The 15612-nt window shown below is 41.0% G+C and overlaps 1 protein-coding gene across 1 annotated transcript in view; it reads right to left on the bottom strand.

Moving 5' to 3' along the window:
* The window catches only part of LOC114693872 (guanylate cyclase soluble subunit beta-2-like), a 92305-nt gene that overhangs the window by 18249 nt on the left and 58444 nt on the right, over window positions 1-15612 (bottom strand). The window contains 5 exon segments of the mRNA XM_028870430.1: window positions 351-497; window positions 1184-1219; window positions 1221-1333; window positions 5191-5316; window positions 5319-5510. Of these exon segments, the coding sequence (XP_028726263.1) occupies window positions 351-497; window positions 1184-1219; window positions 1221-1333; window positions 5191-5316; window positions 5319-5510 (614 nt within the window).

Genomic DNA, 15612 nt, shown 5'->3' with positions numbered 1-15612 from the left:
CCCCAAGCAGGAATCTTGGTGACTTAGGAAAGCCAAGCCACCTGCAGGTATGCTTGAACAGAAAAGCAGAAATCACAAATGAGGTTGCTTAGCACCGGCCTATCACAAAGAAGAGTATCCATGAGTCACAGGAAAAATCTCAAGAGCGAACAGCCTGCTCTGGAGCCTGGGAAAGCTGAACCTTCTTTACAGCTTTCCTGCTCAGAAGCATGAGCAAGGGAAGAAAAGACTTTTGATAGACGATGCAATGTATATGCTATTAGCATACGCCAAACCTACCCTGGGCAGACGAGAGCTTTACTTTCGTGTGTTACATTTTGTCTCGAGTGAAATACTCCTTTGCTCCCTACCTGGATGGGTTCTCCAGTGACAGGATTCATCACTTCCTCTGCAGAAATTCTCATGCCCAAAGCAAAATTAGCAACTCTCTGAGCATGGCTCTCAACAGGCACTGGTACGCCACCCACCACCATGTAGGCATCACCTATTGTTTCCACCTGCCAGGGCAAACAAACAAACAAACAAACAAACAAAAAAAGTGTTCAATGAGTTTCCTTCATGTCCCAACCAAACACCCACATGTGCCTGCCATTTTCTAGACATTGACAAGAGCTTTTTAAGCTACTGATTTTTCCCCCCTGGGGAAATGAGGAGCAGGAAGGAACAAAGGAGAAGGAACACAAGATGGCCAAGAGATATTTCTGACTTCGTTTTTTTTTTTTTTTTTTTTTTTTTTTTTTTTTTTGTGTGTGTGTGTGTGTGTTGTGTGTGTGTGTGTGTGTGTGTGTGTGTGTGTCAGGGATGGAACCCAGGGTCTCACATAGCTAGGCAAACACCTTATCTCTGAGCCACACCCCCAACCTCCTTTCTGCTTTTAGTGAAAATGAGTCCCAGAGAAGATGAAGTTCCTGGGTAGTCATATGATGTTTTATATTAGTTAATGAAATATGTGGGTGAAACTCTGCTGAGCAGGAGACTGGTGCCTGGGAAAGTGGTGATTGCTGCTCCTGGATACCCAAGCACCATCTGAGAATGGGTATTCTAAAAGGATTCCTGAAGCACTTCTTCTTCCTTGTGTTCCTCTTCCTTTTCAGACTGGTGCAGAGGCAGTAAAGGAAGACAGACTCAAGTGCTTCCTTCCTGGCCTGCTTCCAGAAGCAGGCTGCACCACACACACACTTACTTTGTAGACCTCGTGAACACTGGTGAGCCTGTCAAAACTTGGAGTACATTGAGTTCAGCATATTCACTATTTGGATAGGTTCACAGACTGCACAGATGTTGGTAAATGTCACCACATCACTGAAAAGGATTGTACACGTTTCGAATTCTCCTGCAAACAGAAAACGATGTCAGTGGTAGCCAAGGATACAGAATAATAACTCTATGAATGTTTAATTCAGTGTCTTTTGAAGACCAAGCCTGCCTGCGCCCTGGGGGAAAGGAACTGATGTCATTCACGGCTCCCCATCTAGTCAACAAGATAGGAGCCCATACATTGAGTCCCTGTGGTGAGATAGTCATTGTTCCACAAGAGTCATATTGCATGCAATAGACAGAAGGAGCTCCGGGCCTTAAGGAGTGCTCCAGCTAGTGATGGAGGCAGGGATATGAGCAAGCAAATGCTCCTCCCACTGAGAAGTGAGAGTAGTGTGGGTTGAGAGAAACGGCCCCTTTGATCAAGCAGAACCTGAACTACAGAAATGCCAAGCATCGTGGTCCCGAGGAGTCCGTCTTGGTATACAGTGCCATAGCTGCCACTTTCTCCTCCTTATTCTCCTCTTCTACCATGGTCCCCCATTATACTAATTTCCACATGGCAAACGACGCATCTTGTTAAGTTAGTGCTCACTTTTTTATCCTTAGCATACACTACAAATGAGAACCCTGCTCTGTCCATGCCACCTCTGACCTTACATCTCCACGACCTCCTTCTGGCTTACTCTGATCCAGCCATCGTTGTCTTTCTTGGAGTTATCACGAGGAGCATCCCCTGCCTTGGGGCCTGCACAATGGCTGTCTCTATGCCCGATGCACACCACTCATCTCAGGGAGAAACTATTTTGGGAGACTATTTGTACTGACAAATGCTGCATGCTAGCATGTAGAGCAGGCTTGTTGTGGGCAGATTCTCAGTAACTATGGATTGACTAAGTGGATTGCTGAGACCTGGAACATAGTAGGTGCCTTCTGCATTGTCTGTCTGTCTGTCTGGCACTAATCTGTCTTCACACACGACTCTATCACTCCTACTCTGCCCTTTTCATCCTTCTCACCTTGTTTTATTTTTTATTTTTTTCTTGTTCATTATGGTCATTTTTTAAATGGAAAATATTTTTTTTTTAAATAAAATACATTCTGACCGTGGTTTCCCATCCCTCATCTCCTCCCAGGTCCTTCCCACCTCCCTACCCATCCAACTCCACACCTTCTTTCTCTCTCTTTAGAACACAAACAGACAAATAAAAAGCAAATGAACCAGAAAGAACAAACAAAAGGAACAGATTTAAAAAAACACAAGAAAAAGCACAAGGAACCTATACACACACACACACAGACACATTCACACATCCATAAAGACACAAAACTGGAAACCATATTATATAAGTAAAAGACCAGTGGGGTTAAAAACAAAAAGACCAAACAAAGCAACATGGGACAGAATATCTAAAAACAGCACTTAGCTCATTTTGCTTTATGTCTTTGTCTGGTCTCCTCATTTTTAAATGTTGCCTGTTCCCCCACCGTCTTCTCCTCTCACCTCATCTGCTGCCCTGGCTGCTTCTCTGTTGCTGTCATGAAACACTGATTAAAGCCAGGGTGGGATGAAAGGGGTTGTCTCCCCTTACAATTCCCAGGTAACAATCAACCACCGAGGAAAGTCGGGGCAGGAACTGAAGCAGGATCGTGGAGGAACACTGCTTACCTGCTCGCTTCCAGGCTCACTTAGAGCTACCGTTCAGATACAACCTAGGATCACATGTTCAGAGGTGGCACCACCCACAGTGAGCTAGGTCACCCTCCATCAATCAAGAAAACCCCACAACAGCCATAGGCCAACCTGATGGAGGCAACTCACCTCCATCAATCATCAAGAAAAACACCACACACACATGCCACAGGCCGACCTGATGGAGACAATTCCTCAGCTGAAGTTTCCTCATCTCAGGTGACTTTAGTTTGTGTCGCCTTGACAAAAGCTATCCAGATGATCTCACATCATTCACAGAACCTATGATTAGTTATCACCCACAGTTCAATAGATTCTAGACCTATATAGTTCTATGCCAGAACTTTCCCTTCATTTCTGCCTACAATTCCTGTTGTTGCTGTTTTGGGCTCTTTTGGGGGGCCCACCACCCAGCTCCCAAATCACTCACAGAGGCTTATTCTTGGTTATGATTGACCGGTTCTTAGTTTGGCTCAGTTTCTAGCCAGCTTTTTTTAACTTAAATTATCCATCTACCTTTGCCCCTGGGCTTTTCCCACTCTCTTACTTTCTGTAAATCTTACTCTTACTCCATGGCTTGCTGTGTAGCTGGGTGGCTGGCCCCTGGAGTCCTCCTCTTTCTCTGGCTACTTCTTTTCTTTTTCTTCACCTCCCAGATTTCTCCTTCTACATATTCTCTCTGTCTGCCAGCCCCACCTATCCTTTTCTCCTGCCTTGCTAATGGCCGTTCAGTTCTTTATTAGACCATCAGGTGTTTTAGACAGGCACAGTAACACAGCTTCACAGAGTTAAACAAATGCAACATAAACAAAAGTAGTACACTTCAAAATAATATTTTGCAATAAATTCCTAACTACTTGCTGCTCTTATTATGGGAGGTCCTGTAGATATCTCACACTCAACCTTTCTAAACTGACCTGACTGCCATTGCCTCAGGCCTGATCTTCTTTCTGGTGTGTGTGTGTGTGTGTGTGTGTGTGTGTGTGTGTGTGTGTGTGTGTGTGTTGCATATACATGAGAGTTCGTATACATGAGCCACAGGCCAGAAGAAGGAATTGGGTATCTTCCTCTATTGCTCCCTGACTTACTGCCTGGAAACAAGATCTCTTACTGAATTAGAAGCTCCCCATTTCAGCTAGGCTGGCTGGCCAGCAAGCTCCTGCATCTACCAGTCTCTGCCTCCTCCAACCCCAATACTGGAGTTCTAGTCCATGCAGCCATACCAGCTTTTTAATAAGTTTCTCTCATTGTTTCAGGCTTCCGCATGGTCATGTACTGCTTTTATATGGGCGGTAATGGGATTTGAACTCAGGTCTTTATGTTTGCAGAGCAAGTGCTCTTACCCATTGAACCATATTCCCAACTCTCTATTCCATCTTGGAAATAAATCACAACATGTTTTTTATGCTGGCAACTTCAGAGCCCTCACCATTTACCCTCAGGATAAAGTCTTGCTGGTTGCCCCTCACCCAGCCTCAGCCCAGGCCTGGCTCATCACCTGCTGTGTGATCAGCACTCCATCACATAGCCTGCCTAGTTAAACTAGTCATGCCACTTCTACTGCAAGGAAAAATGAACTTGAGAGTAGGGAGATGGCTAAGAGGGCAAGATTGCTTACTGTGTGAGCACGAGGGGCCCGGGTTCAAATCCCCAACACCCACATAAAAAGCCAAGTACAGTGGTCCGAAAGCCTGAATGTGGTGAAGGGAAGATACTGGAACATTTCTGAGGCTTGCTGCCCTCTAGTACAGCTCTAGTATCAGTGAGAAGCCATGTCTCAAAGGAATAAGACAGAAAGGAGTAGAAAGGGACAGCTGTCTCTGACCTCCGTGTGTGTACAGGCACATGCACCAACACACACACATATCTATACAACACACACAAGCACACACACACACACACACACAAGCACATAAAACCAGTGAATTCTCACTGTCTAAAAAACAACAATTTCATTTTCTAAAGAACCAGAAACATCACTACACCCCAGAACCTCCTTGTCCATGTCCTGCTCTGAAAACAATCCACACCCCACTCTTGTATTGTTTTTTTATTATCTTCAGTACGTGGAAAGAAATGAAGGGGATGTGGGTTAACCACTTAGCCCAAGGTGATGCCATTTCTAAATGATAAAGCCATAAATCAAGCCCGGATCTGCCTAGGTTCAAAGTCCACATCCTTTAGCATGAGCACCATCCTCCCCATACTCCAAGGTCACTGTCAAAGGAAGGGCACCTTACCTGCTGCCACCTTTTTGCCCTCCTTGAGCTGGTTGGCCACGTGTTCAGGCAGCATGGCATATAGCAAGGTCTCCGTCTTCTTCTTCTCGATGGCCAAGTGCTTGGAGAGGATACGCAACTCCTCTTCTTCTCCTCCAGCTGGCGGGACAGCTCCATCTCTGCCAGTCTTTGCTGGTTGAGGAGGATGAGATCCCTGGTGGTATCATGGGGGGCGATGTCAGAAAGATGCATCTTGCTCTCTTCGAGCTCTTGCAGGCTGCAGAGCTTTGGAGAACACATGAAGATCATGCACTCCAGAGAGTCCATCCAGATCATCTGGCCTGCCCATCACAGAGAGGAGTGTGACAATGAAACCACATGGAATCACATGGAACAAGAGGCAAGCAGCACCCATACCTACCACATGTCCTTTAGCCTCTGCACAGCCTGCTCCCTCCTTCTCAGCCATGTGTCGTGAAACTCATCTGTACCTCTGTCTCTGTTCACTCATAAGCCACTCTGTGCATAGCGGCTCTTCCTGTGACTGTGGTTCTGAGCTTGAGGTGCCAACACCAGCTGCTCTGTCTTCTCTCTGCCTTGCTCTTCTACTGTCTTAGGTGTCAAGCTAACCTTCCTCTGGAAATCTTGCTTCCCGAGGCTTTTCTACCACTGAATTCTCTCTGGACTTGCCCTACTTAACTGAAGGTTTTCTTTGCTCTGTGTCTACCCTCTCCCCTTTTCTCACTTTCGTAAATGTTGCATTGTGTAAGACTTAAGTTCAGGCTCTCTTCTCTCTCTCTCTCTCTCTCTCTCTCTCTCTCTCTCTCTCTCTCTCTCTCTCTCTCCTGTGTGTGTGTGTGTGTGTGTGTGTGTTGTGTGTGTGTGTGTTTCTTTAAAAATTTTTATTTGTATGTAGGTATGTGTGTTTATGTTCCCAATTTGAGTGTGGCTGTGTCAGATGCCCTAGAACTAGAGCTACAGACAGTTTATAGACCATCTGATGTGGGTACTGGGATCTGAACTTGGGTCCTCTACAAGATCAAGTGCTCTAACCACTGGGTCATCCTTCAGCCCCTTTCTTTCTTTCTCTCTTTCTTTCTTCCTTTCTTTCTTTCTCTCTTTCTTTCTTTATTCATTCATTCATTTTTGATATCAGAATATGTATCACTCTGTAGCCTAGGCTGGTCTTGCACTCATAGCCATCCCCCTGTCTCAACCTCCAAGTGCTGGTATTATACGTATGAGCACCACACCTGTCTGGGTTTTCTGTTTAACATTATCCAGTTGTGTCCTATGCCAAAGTGACAAAAAACACTGTGTCTCATAAGAAATCTTGCTTCCCAGACTCAAATTGTGTATTTCTTTAAGAATAGATATGATTCTTAGCCGGGCCGTTGTGGCGCACGCCTTTAAATCCCAGCACTCGGGAGCAGAGCCGGCGGATCTCTGTGAGTTCGAGGCCAGCCTGGCTACCAAGTGAGCTCCAGGAAAGGCGCAAAGCTACACAGAGAAACCCTGTCTCGAAAAACCAAAAAAAAAAAAAAAAAAAAAGAATAGATATATTCTTAATGCATCATAAAAACAGTGCCCATTCATTACAGTAAAGGAAAAAGCATAAGAGAATAGTGAACATCATCTATAACAATCATATTGCAGATACACATTGACTTTTAATATTCTCTATTACCCCAATTCTAAGCACAAGAGAATAGTGAAAATCATCTAAAATAATAATACTTCAGATACATAATGATACTTAATATCTGTACTACCCAAAGAGGAACTATCTGGTATCTATTTGCAATCTGAATTTTTCACACAAAATATACTTTCCTGCAGTATTTCCTGCAGTATATACAGCTCAAATTTTGCTGACTACACTGGTTGTGGTGTCTTATTTAAATTTTAAGCCAGCATTGATTATATCATGTCTAGTGAATCTTTCTATAAACAATACTGCCGTGAACAAGCTTGACACCTCTTTATGCATACCTGTGGCTGTTTTGTTAAAGGATACACTCCTGTGGACGGTATTTCTTAGACAAAAATATGCTGTTTCTTAAAGCTCTTGATACTCATTTCCCAATCGCCTCTGTGATGATGCGGCCACTATGGTGGTTGTTTCCCCTGCTCCCCGTTAGATGTTTGTTTACAGATGTCTACCATCTCTACAAGTGACCTCCATCATGGATTCTTTTGGCACGTAACTATTAAGTACCAAGTATTGACCTGGCACACTGCTTTAAGCATCAGAATACGTGGTGACTTGAACTGACAAAATTCTTGCCCTCAAGGATTTTAGTTATACCATTTCTCAGTTCCTTACACCTTCCTTACCAGTTCCCAGCAAGAATGGTAATAATTATTCTAAATGTTCTCCTGTAACACCTAGTAACCATGTCCTGCCTTATGTGAGTTTGTCCTGATTGTCACCCCCGCACTCCTGCCTAAGCTACTCTGACACCTAACCTCTTCCACCTGCACCCCAGCAATGGCCATGACCTGCCCACCAGACTCCATTTCTCTAAACCAGGATCCATTCTTTGACGCTTATAGTCTGGGATTCAGATCTCAAATAGTATCCACAAGAGACCTTTTAAAGTGTTTCCAACTTCATGCAGAGTTCAGGTCTTCATCTGGACAACTATGTCTCTTACCACTACACTTTATGATTAACTCAAGCTTTGGAGCATCCTTTCCTGTGGCTTTTCCTCAAATCAATTTGTATATATGTTCAACAATAGATATAATTAGTCTAACAGGCAACTCAAGGTGTCCCTCACAGGTACAAAAATGTGCTCACACTGGATGAAGACCTAAGCACAAGAGTAAAAGTATAAAACTCTTAGAAGAAAACAGAGGGAAATGGATTTGGTTGTGTCAGTGATTTTGTGACTGTGACACCTAAACACAGCCAGAAAGAGAAATCTAGACGAATTAGACTACACTAAAATTTTAAATGTCTGTGCACCAAAGAACACAAACAATAAATTGGGGGCAACCCGTAGGACGAGAGAACGTGTTTGTAAATCATCTGTCGAATAAGGAGTTAATAACTAGAATACGTAAAGAACTAGCTCTCTCTCACACACAGGAAAATATAGACAAAGGACTTGAATAAACATTTTACCAAATACACAAAGAAATGGACTAGAAGTGATGGTATTGGCATACTCCTGTAACCCAGAACTTGAAAAGAAGAGGCAGGAGGATCATCATGGTTTTAGAGATCTTATCTTAAAAGAAAGAGAGAAAGAAAGGAAAGAAGAAAGGAAGTTAGGGAAAGTCACCAATTATTAGAGAAATACAAATAAATCAAAACCACAAGAGACTTTGCAGTTATTAGAATGGCTGTTATTTTTAAACATATAGAATGTAATAAGTATTTGTGAGTATGTGGAAAAATTGAAATCCTTGTGCCTTATTAGTAGGAAGGTAAAATATTGTAGCAACTTTAAAAAATGTTAAAGTTTCTATTAAAAAACCCACATCAATTCTTTGCTCTACTGCAGCCTGCCTGTAAGAGCCCCTCTTCCCACATCACCTCTATCCTGAGGCCTCCATCTCTTGTATCAATCCTGTCCCCTTAGTTCTTTCCACAGCCTGTTTCAGCCTTTCCTCTTAGCCACCAACCTGCAGAAACACTATCTACCAGGGACCCCATAGCCACCACACCTGCCTGGGATTCAGAAAGGGCAAAAGCAACCAAAGACTGGAATGCCCCCACAACAAAGACACGACCAATATCGACACCAAGAAACACCTCAAAATATAACAACTCTAGATACCTAGATCCCTGCACAAAACCACAAACTACCAAGACACTATGCCTCTGTCAGAAGCCAGTAACCCTACTGCAATAGGCTCTGAGAGATGCAAACAGAGCTGAAGCACAAGCCAGGAACTTCAAACCAGAGATTATGAACATGTTCAAGGGCCTTAAATAGGAAATAAATAAATCCCTCATTGAAGTCTGTGAAAACACAAACGAAGAGGGTAATGAAAACAATTCGAGACATGAAAGTAGAATTTGACAAAGAAATAGAATCACTAAAGAAAACTCAATTGAAATAAAACTGGAATGAAAAACTTAAGATGTCAAACAAAAGCCTCAGAGGTAAGCCTCACCAACAGAGTGCAAGATGTGAAAGAGGATACCTTGGGTATTAAGGACAAGGTAGAATAATGGACAGCTCAGCCAAAGAGAATGTTAAATGTAAGAACATCCAGGCACAAATCATCCAGGAAAGCTGGCACGTTATGAAAAGACCAAATCTATGAATAACAGACTAGCATGGGGAGAGGAAAGAAATAAGTCCAGGTCAAAGGCACAGGAAATACCTTAAACAAAGTCATAGAAGAAAATTTCCCCAATCTAAAGGAAGAGGTGCCTATCGATGTGTAAGAAGTGAACACCAAATAGACAGAACAAGAAAAAAATCCCCATAACACATTATAATTAAAGCATTAAAATGTATAAAAGAGATAAAGAATATAAAAACTGTAAGGGAAAAAGACTAAGTAACATATAAAGGCAGGTTCATTAAAATAAAACTTCTCAGTGGAGACTCTGAAACCCATAAGGGACTGTTCTACAAACTCTGAGAGACCACAGATGGCAGCCCAGACTTCTTTTTTTTTTTTTGGTTTTTCGAGACAGGGTTTCTCTGTGTAGCTTTGCGCCTTTCCTGGAGCTCACTTGGTAGCCCAGGCTGGCCTCGAACTCACAGAGATCCGCCTGGCTCTGCCTCCCGAGTGCTGGGATTAAAGGCGTGCGCCACCAACGCCCGGCCAGCCCAGACTTCTATACCTAGAAAATCTATTGGTATCAGTAGACAGATAACGAAAACATTCTACAATAAAGCCAAATTTATATAATTTCTATCTATAAACTCATAGTACTAGTGCCTACATCAAAAAAGGAAAGATCTCACATTAATAACTTAGTGACATGCAAGAAAGCTCTAAAACAAGAAGAACAGCACACAATAGTAGATGAAAGTATGTGTGTGTGAAAACCCATATTCAGGGGTGAAGCCAATGGAAAAGAGACAAAAAAAAAACACAAAGAACGAAATAAAGAGTTGGCTCTTTGAGAACATCAAATAGATTGACAAAACCTTAGCCAAACTAACTAGAAGACAGAGAAAGACCATCCAAATTAATAAAACTAGATACAAAAGGAGGAGATAATAATAAACACTAGGGAAATTCAGAGAAGCATAATGACATACTTTAAAAATCTGTACTCCACCTGGATATGTGTGATTTTTTTTTATTCCTGTGACCTATCAAAGTCAAAACAAGATCAAATAAGCAATTTAAACAGATTCATAAGCCCCAGTGAAAGAAAAGTAGCAATTACAAGTCTCCCAATAACAACAAAGAACAGGGCTGGATAGGTTCAGTGTAGAATTCTATCAGACCGTCAAAAAAGAGTTAATACCAATACCCCTCCAATTATTCCACAAAATAGAAACTAAAGGAACATTTCTTAATTCTTTTTACAAGGTCACTAGTACCTGAAGGCAAAGCCTCACAAAGAGCCAACATAAATTATGGTCCAATTTCCCTTAAGAATAAAGATACAAAAAATCTTAATAAAACATTGTAAACCAAATCCATAAACATATCAAAAAGGTTATCCATCATGATCAAGTTGGTTTCATCCCAGAAATGCAGGAATGGATCAACATGCACAAATCTATAAATATAACCCACCATATAACAGACTGAAAGGCAAAAATCACATTATAATCTGAGTCAACACAGAAAAGGCCTTTGACAAAATCCAACATCCCTTCATGATAAAAGTCCTGGAGAGACTAAGGATACAAAGGACATACCTCAACATAATAAAGGCAGTTTACAGCAAGTCCACAACCAACATCAACCTGAATTGAGAGAAACTCAAAGCATTTCCACTAAAATCAGGAACAAAAGGTTGTCCACTCTTACCATACATATTCAATATAGTACTTGAAGTCTTAGCCAGAGCAATAATACTTAAGGAGATCAAAGGTATACAAACAGGAAAGGAAGTAGTCAAAGTATCTTTATTTGCAGATTATATAATTTTACATATAAAAAACCCCTAAATATTCCACAAGGAAACTTCTACAGTTGATAAACACTTTTAGCAAATTAGAAGGATTCAAAATTAACACACACAAAATTCAGTAGCCTTCCTATGTATAAATGATGGACACACTGAGAAAAAAATCAAGGAAGTAGTATCTTTCTTTTTTTCTTTTTTCTTTTCATAATAGCCTCAAAAATATATTGGGATAATTCTAACTAAACAAGTGAAAGACTTGTATAATAAAAACTTTAAGACACTGGAGAAAGAACTTAAAGAAGATACCAGAAGCTAGAAAGATCTCCATGCTAATGGACTGGTAGGACTAATATTGTTAAAATGGCCATCATACCAAAACTAATCTACAGATTCAGTGCAATCCACATCAAAATTCCAACACAATTCTTCACAGAAATTGTAAAATAGTTCTCAACTTCATATAGAAACATGTCCCCCCCCACAAAAAAAATCCAGGATAACTAAAACAATACTGAATAATAGAATAACTGCTGGAGGTATCACCATCCCAGAGTTCAAGTTGTACTACAGATCTGTAGTAATAAAAAACAGCTTGGTATTGGCATAAAAGTAGATATGTTAATCAATTGAATCAAATTGAAGGGCACCATATATCTAGGGGCACCTGATATTTTTTTTAAAAAAGCAAAATAAGTAAATAAGTAAACACTGGAAGAAAGTACAGTATCTTCAACAAATGGTGTGCTGGTCAAACTGGATGATGTTTGCAGAAGAATGGAAGTATATCCATGTATATCACCTCAAACAAAAATGAACTCCAAATAGATCAAGGACCTTAACGTAAAACCAGATACCCTGAATCTGATAGATGAGAACGTGGGGATAGGGTTTGAAGTCATTGGAACAACAAAGACTTTCTGAACAGCACATATTAGCCAAGACAATATCCCAACTAGACTTTGAATGACACCCAGTAAAACCTCCAATACCAGGATTGGATCTTGTTGAGATGTATTGCCAAGGCTATTGGCTACTTTCCACAACCTGAGGGTAAGGCCTATGGCTAAAGAAACACATGTGTCATCGAACATGGAGATATCAAGCTGATGTCTAACAGTAACAGTGTAACAGACACTAAGACCAACAATTAATAAATGGGACCCCATGAAGCTGAAAAGCTTTTGTATGTCAAAGCACAGTATAATTTGGGCAAAGCAGTGACCTATGCAATGGGGAAGGATCGTTACTAGTTATACATCTGATAGAGAGTTCATATCTAAAGTATAAAACTGAACATCAAAAAACAAATCACCCAATTTAAAAATAGGGTACAGAACTAAACAGAGAATTCTCAAAGGAAAAACACAAATGACTGAGAAACACTTACAGAAATGTTCAACCTTCTTAGCCATCAGGAAGATGCAAAATAACACTACTTTGGGTTTTCACCTTACCCAGTCAGAATGGTCAAGATAAAAAAAAAAAAAAAAGACAGTACATGCTGTAAAGATGTGGTGAAAGCAGAACACTTACTCATGCTAGTGGGATTGAAAACTAGTACAGTGACTATGGAAACCAGTATGTCAGTTCCTCAGGAAACTGAGAATTTATCTACCTCAAGATCCAGCTATGACACTCTTGGGCATATAACTAAAGGATTCTACAGCCTACTACAGAGATATTGTTTATTCATGTTCATTGCTGTTCATTCTTAATACCAGAAATTGGAAACAGACTAGATGTCTGTCAACTGCTGAATAAACAGTAAAAAATGTAGTACATTTATACAGCACACTATTATTCAGTTGTTAAGAAAAAATGGAATCATGAAATTGTCAGATAAATGGATGGAGCTAGAAAATGGGAAACTACAATAGGAGGATTAAATAGGGGTGGGAATAGGAGAGAATAGTAAAGGAAGAAATATGGAGAGGGACAGGTAACACTAAAGGACATTTGAAAAACCATATGAAAACTTCCAACTGTAGAACTTTCTGAATATATAACATATAAAAGGAATCTAAATAGAATCACCAAATATTAGCCAAGACAATATCCCAACAAGACTTTGAATGACACCAGTAAAACCTCCAATACCAGGATTGGATCTTGTTGAGATGTATTGCCAAGGCTATTGGCTACTTTCCACAACCTGAGGGTAAGGCCCTATGGCTAAAGAAAACACATGTGTCATCGAACATGGAGATATCAAGCTGATGTCTAACTAGAAGCTTCACCCCTAGTGACTAGCATTCATGGTACTGGAGGGTACTCCTCATGATACAGAAGGACTAAGGCAAATAATCAATATCTTCCAGCTACAAACTTTGCAACCCCAACAGTGAACTGCCTCCAAGATATATATTTTTGTGTAATAGTGGCACAAATGTTATGGGAGTAACCAACTACTGTGTGATTGGTTCCACTCCATGAGAAGGAACCACATCTGACACTGATAAATTGGCCAAGAACCTGAGAATAGCTAGGTCATGGGCATAGGGGAAACCTAATACTATTATTCTGCTAAAGAAAAAAGACCAAAAAAAAAATGACTTCTAATGATATACCGCTATACCATAGATCAGTACCTCACTCAACCCACATCAAGAGAAGCTTCTTCATGTAGCAGGTGGGAAACTAGTGCAGAAACAGACAATGTGCAGAGAATAAGAGACTTTAGATCACCCAGTTCTAAATTGGATGTCTTCATTAAATCCCTCCCCTCAGTGCTCAGGGGAAATAAAGAAGACGAGGCAGGAATATTTTAAGATCATAGGGATAGACAACACAAAGGAACAGTGTCTTCCAGACACCACAGGACTGATGCATATATGAACTCAGAGACTGGAAGCATGCTTAGGACCTGCACAGGTTCAAGCCAGATGGGGACCCCGTGCTGAGAGGGGGAATCGGACATGATCTCCTACCCCTAACCAAGAAGTTATCTACAATTGATACATGCTTGTAGCACAAATCTTAAATGGTCTTATTCATAAAAATCAAACCTGAAGCCAGGTATTGGGGTGAATGCTGGAAGGTCAGAGAAAGCAGAACAAGCCACCTCACCTTGCAATTCCTCAGCTAATCCTGTTTCTTCAGACTGGAAGCCTCTGAGTCCTCATCTGAATGGATTTCAGCTGACTGCTGCTAAAAGCCTAAAAGCTTAACCAGCTACCAGTTCCTGGTTTTCACCCCTTATATAAATACCTTTCTGCTTTCTGCCATCACTTCCTTGGAATAAAGGCTCACCTCCTGGGATTAAAGGCATGTGTCACCATGCCTGGCTGTTTCCAGTGTGGCTTTTAACTCACAGAGATCCAAATGGATCTCCACCTCCAGTGATAGGATTAAAGATGTGTGTGCCACCATTTCTGGCCTCTATATCTAGTGACTGTTCTGTTCTCTAATCCCAGATGAATTTATTAGGGTGCACAATATTTTGGGGAACACAATACCACCATACATGCTGGTAAAGGAAAAATTAGTTTTTTTCAATGAAGTCTTACTGGTTTTATTGACTACAGTTTAGGATAGGATCCATCTAGGAATAACTGGACAACACAAAGCAAACTCAGTGGTATCTTTGTAGATTTTTTTTCTCATTTTGCTTTGTTTGGGCATTTTTTTTTTGTCTTATTGGTTTTGCTTACTTATTTTTATTTCTGGTGTGTGTGTGTTCTCTGTTTTTTTTTTCCTTTTTTGTTTCTATATTTTAAAGAAAGAGAACATGAAGTTGTCTGGGTAGGAGGAGGGGATCTGAGAGGCAATTGGGGAAAGCAAATAAAATATTGTATAGAAAAATTTTTCAATAAAAAAATAAATTTACTATATGACCTATCAAGTCCATTTCTGTATATACATATGCTCAAAAGAACTAAAATCCAGGATGCAAGGAGATGGATATTTGGGTCTATGGTCACGGAGAGTCACAACAGCCAAAGGAATTAAGCCAAGTCTTTCTTTCTTTCTTTCTTTTTTTATTTTTTTATTTTTATTTTTATTTTTATTTTTGGTTTTTTTGAGACAGGGTTTCTCTGTGTAGCTTTGCGCCTTTCCTGGAACTCACTTGGTAGACCAGGCTGGCCTCGAACTCACAGAGATCCGCCTGCCTCTGCCTCCCAAGTGCTGGGATTAAAGGCGTGTGCCACCACGCCCGGCAAGCCAAGTCTTTCAAATGGATGAGTGGCTAGACACAATCAAGCAATGGAATATTATCCAACCAAAGAGAGAAGGAAATGAGCCAGCCCAGAGGAACAAGTCCTGTAAGACTCCTCTTCCTTACTCAGCACCTAGAACAGCCACAGCCACAGAGACGAAGTTAGAAAGCTGGTAGAAGCCAGAGGGAAAAGAGGAACAGGGAGCTATTTAATAGGCAGAGGATTTGA

This window comes from Peromyscus leucopus, unplaced genomic scaffold (assembly GCF_004664715.2).
Source record: "Peromyscus leucopus breed LL Stock unplaced genomic scaffold, UCI_PerLeu_2.1 scaffold_244, whole genome shotgun sequence".
In the NCBI taxonomy this organism is placed as follows: Eukaryota; Metazoa; Chordata; class Mammalia; order Rodentia; family Cricetidae; genus Peromyscus; species Peromyscus leucopus.
The sequence above is the reverse complement of the archived record's forward strand: the minus strand, read 5'-3'. Positions and strand labels throughout refer to the sequence as shown.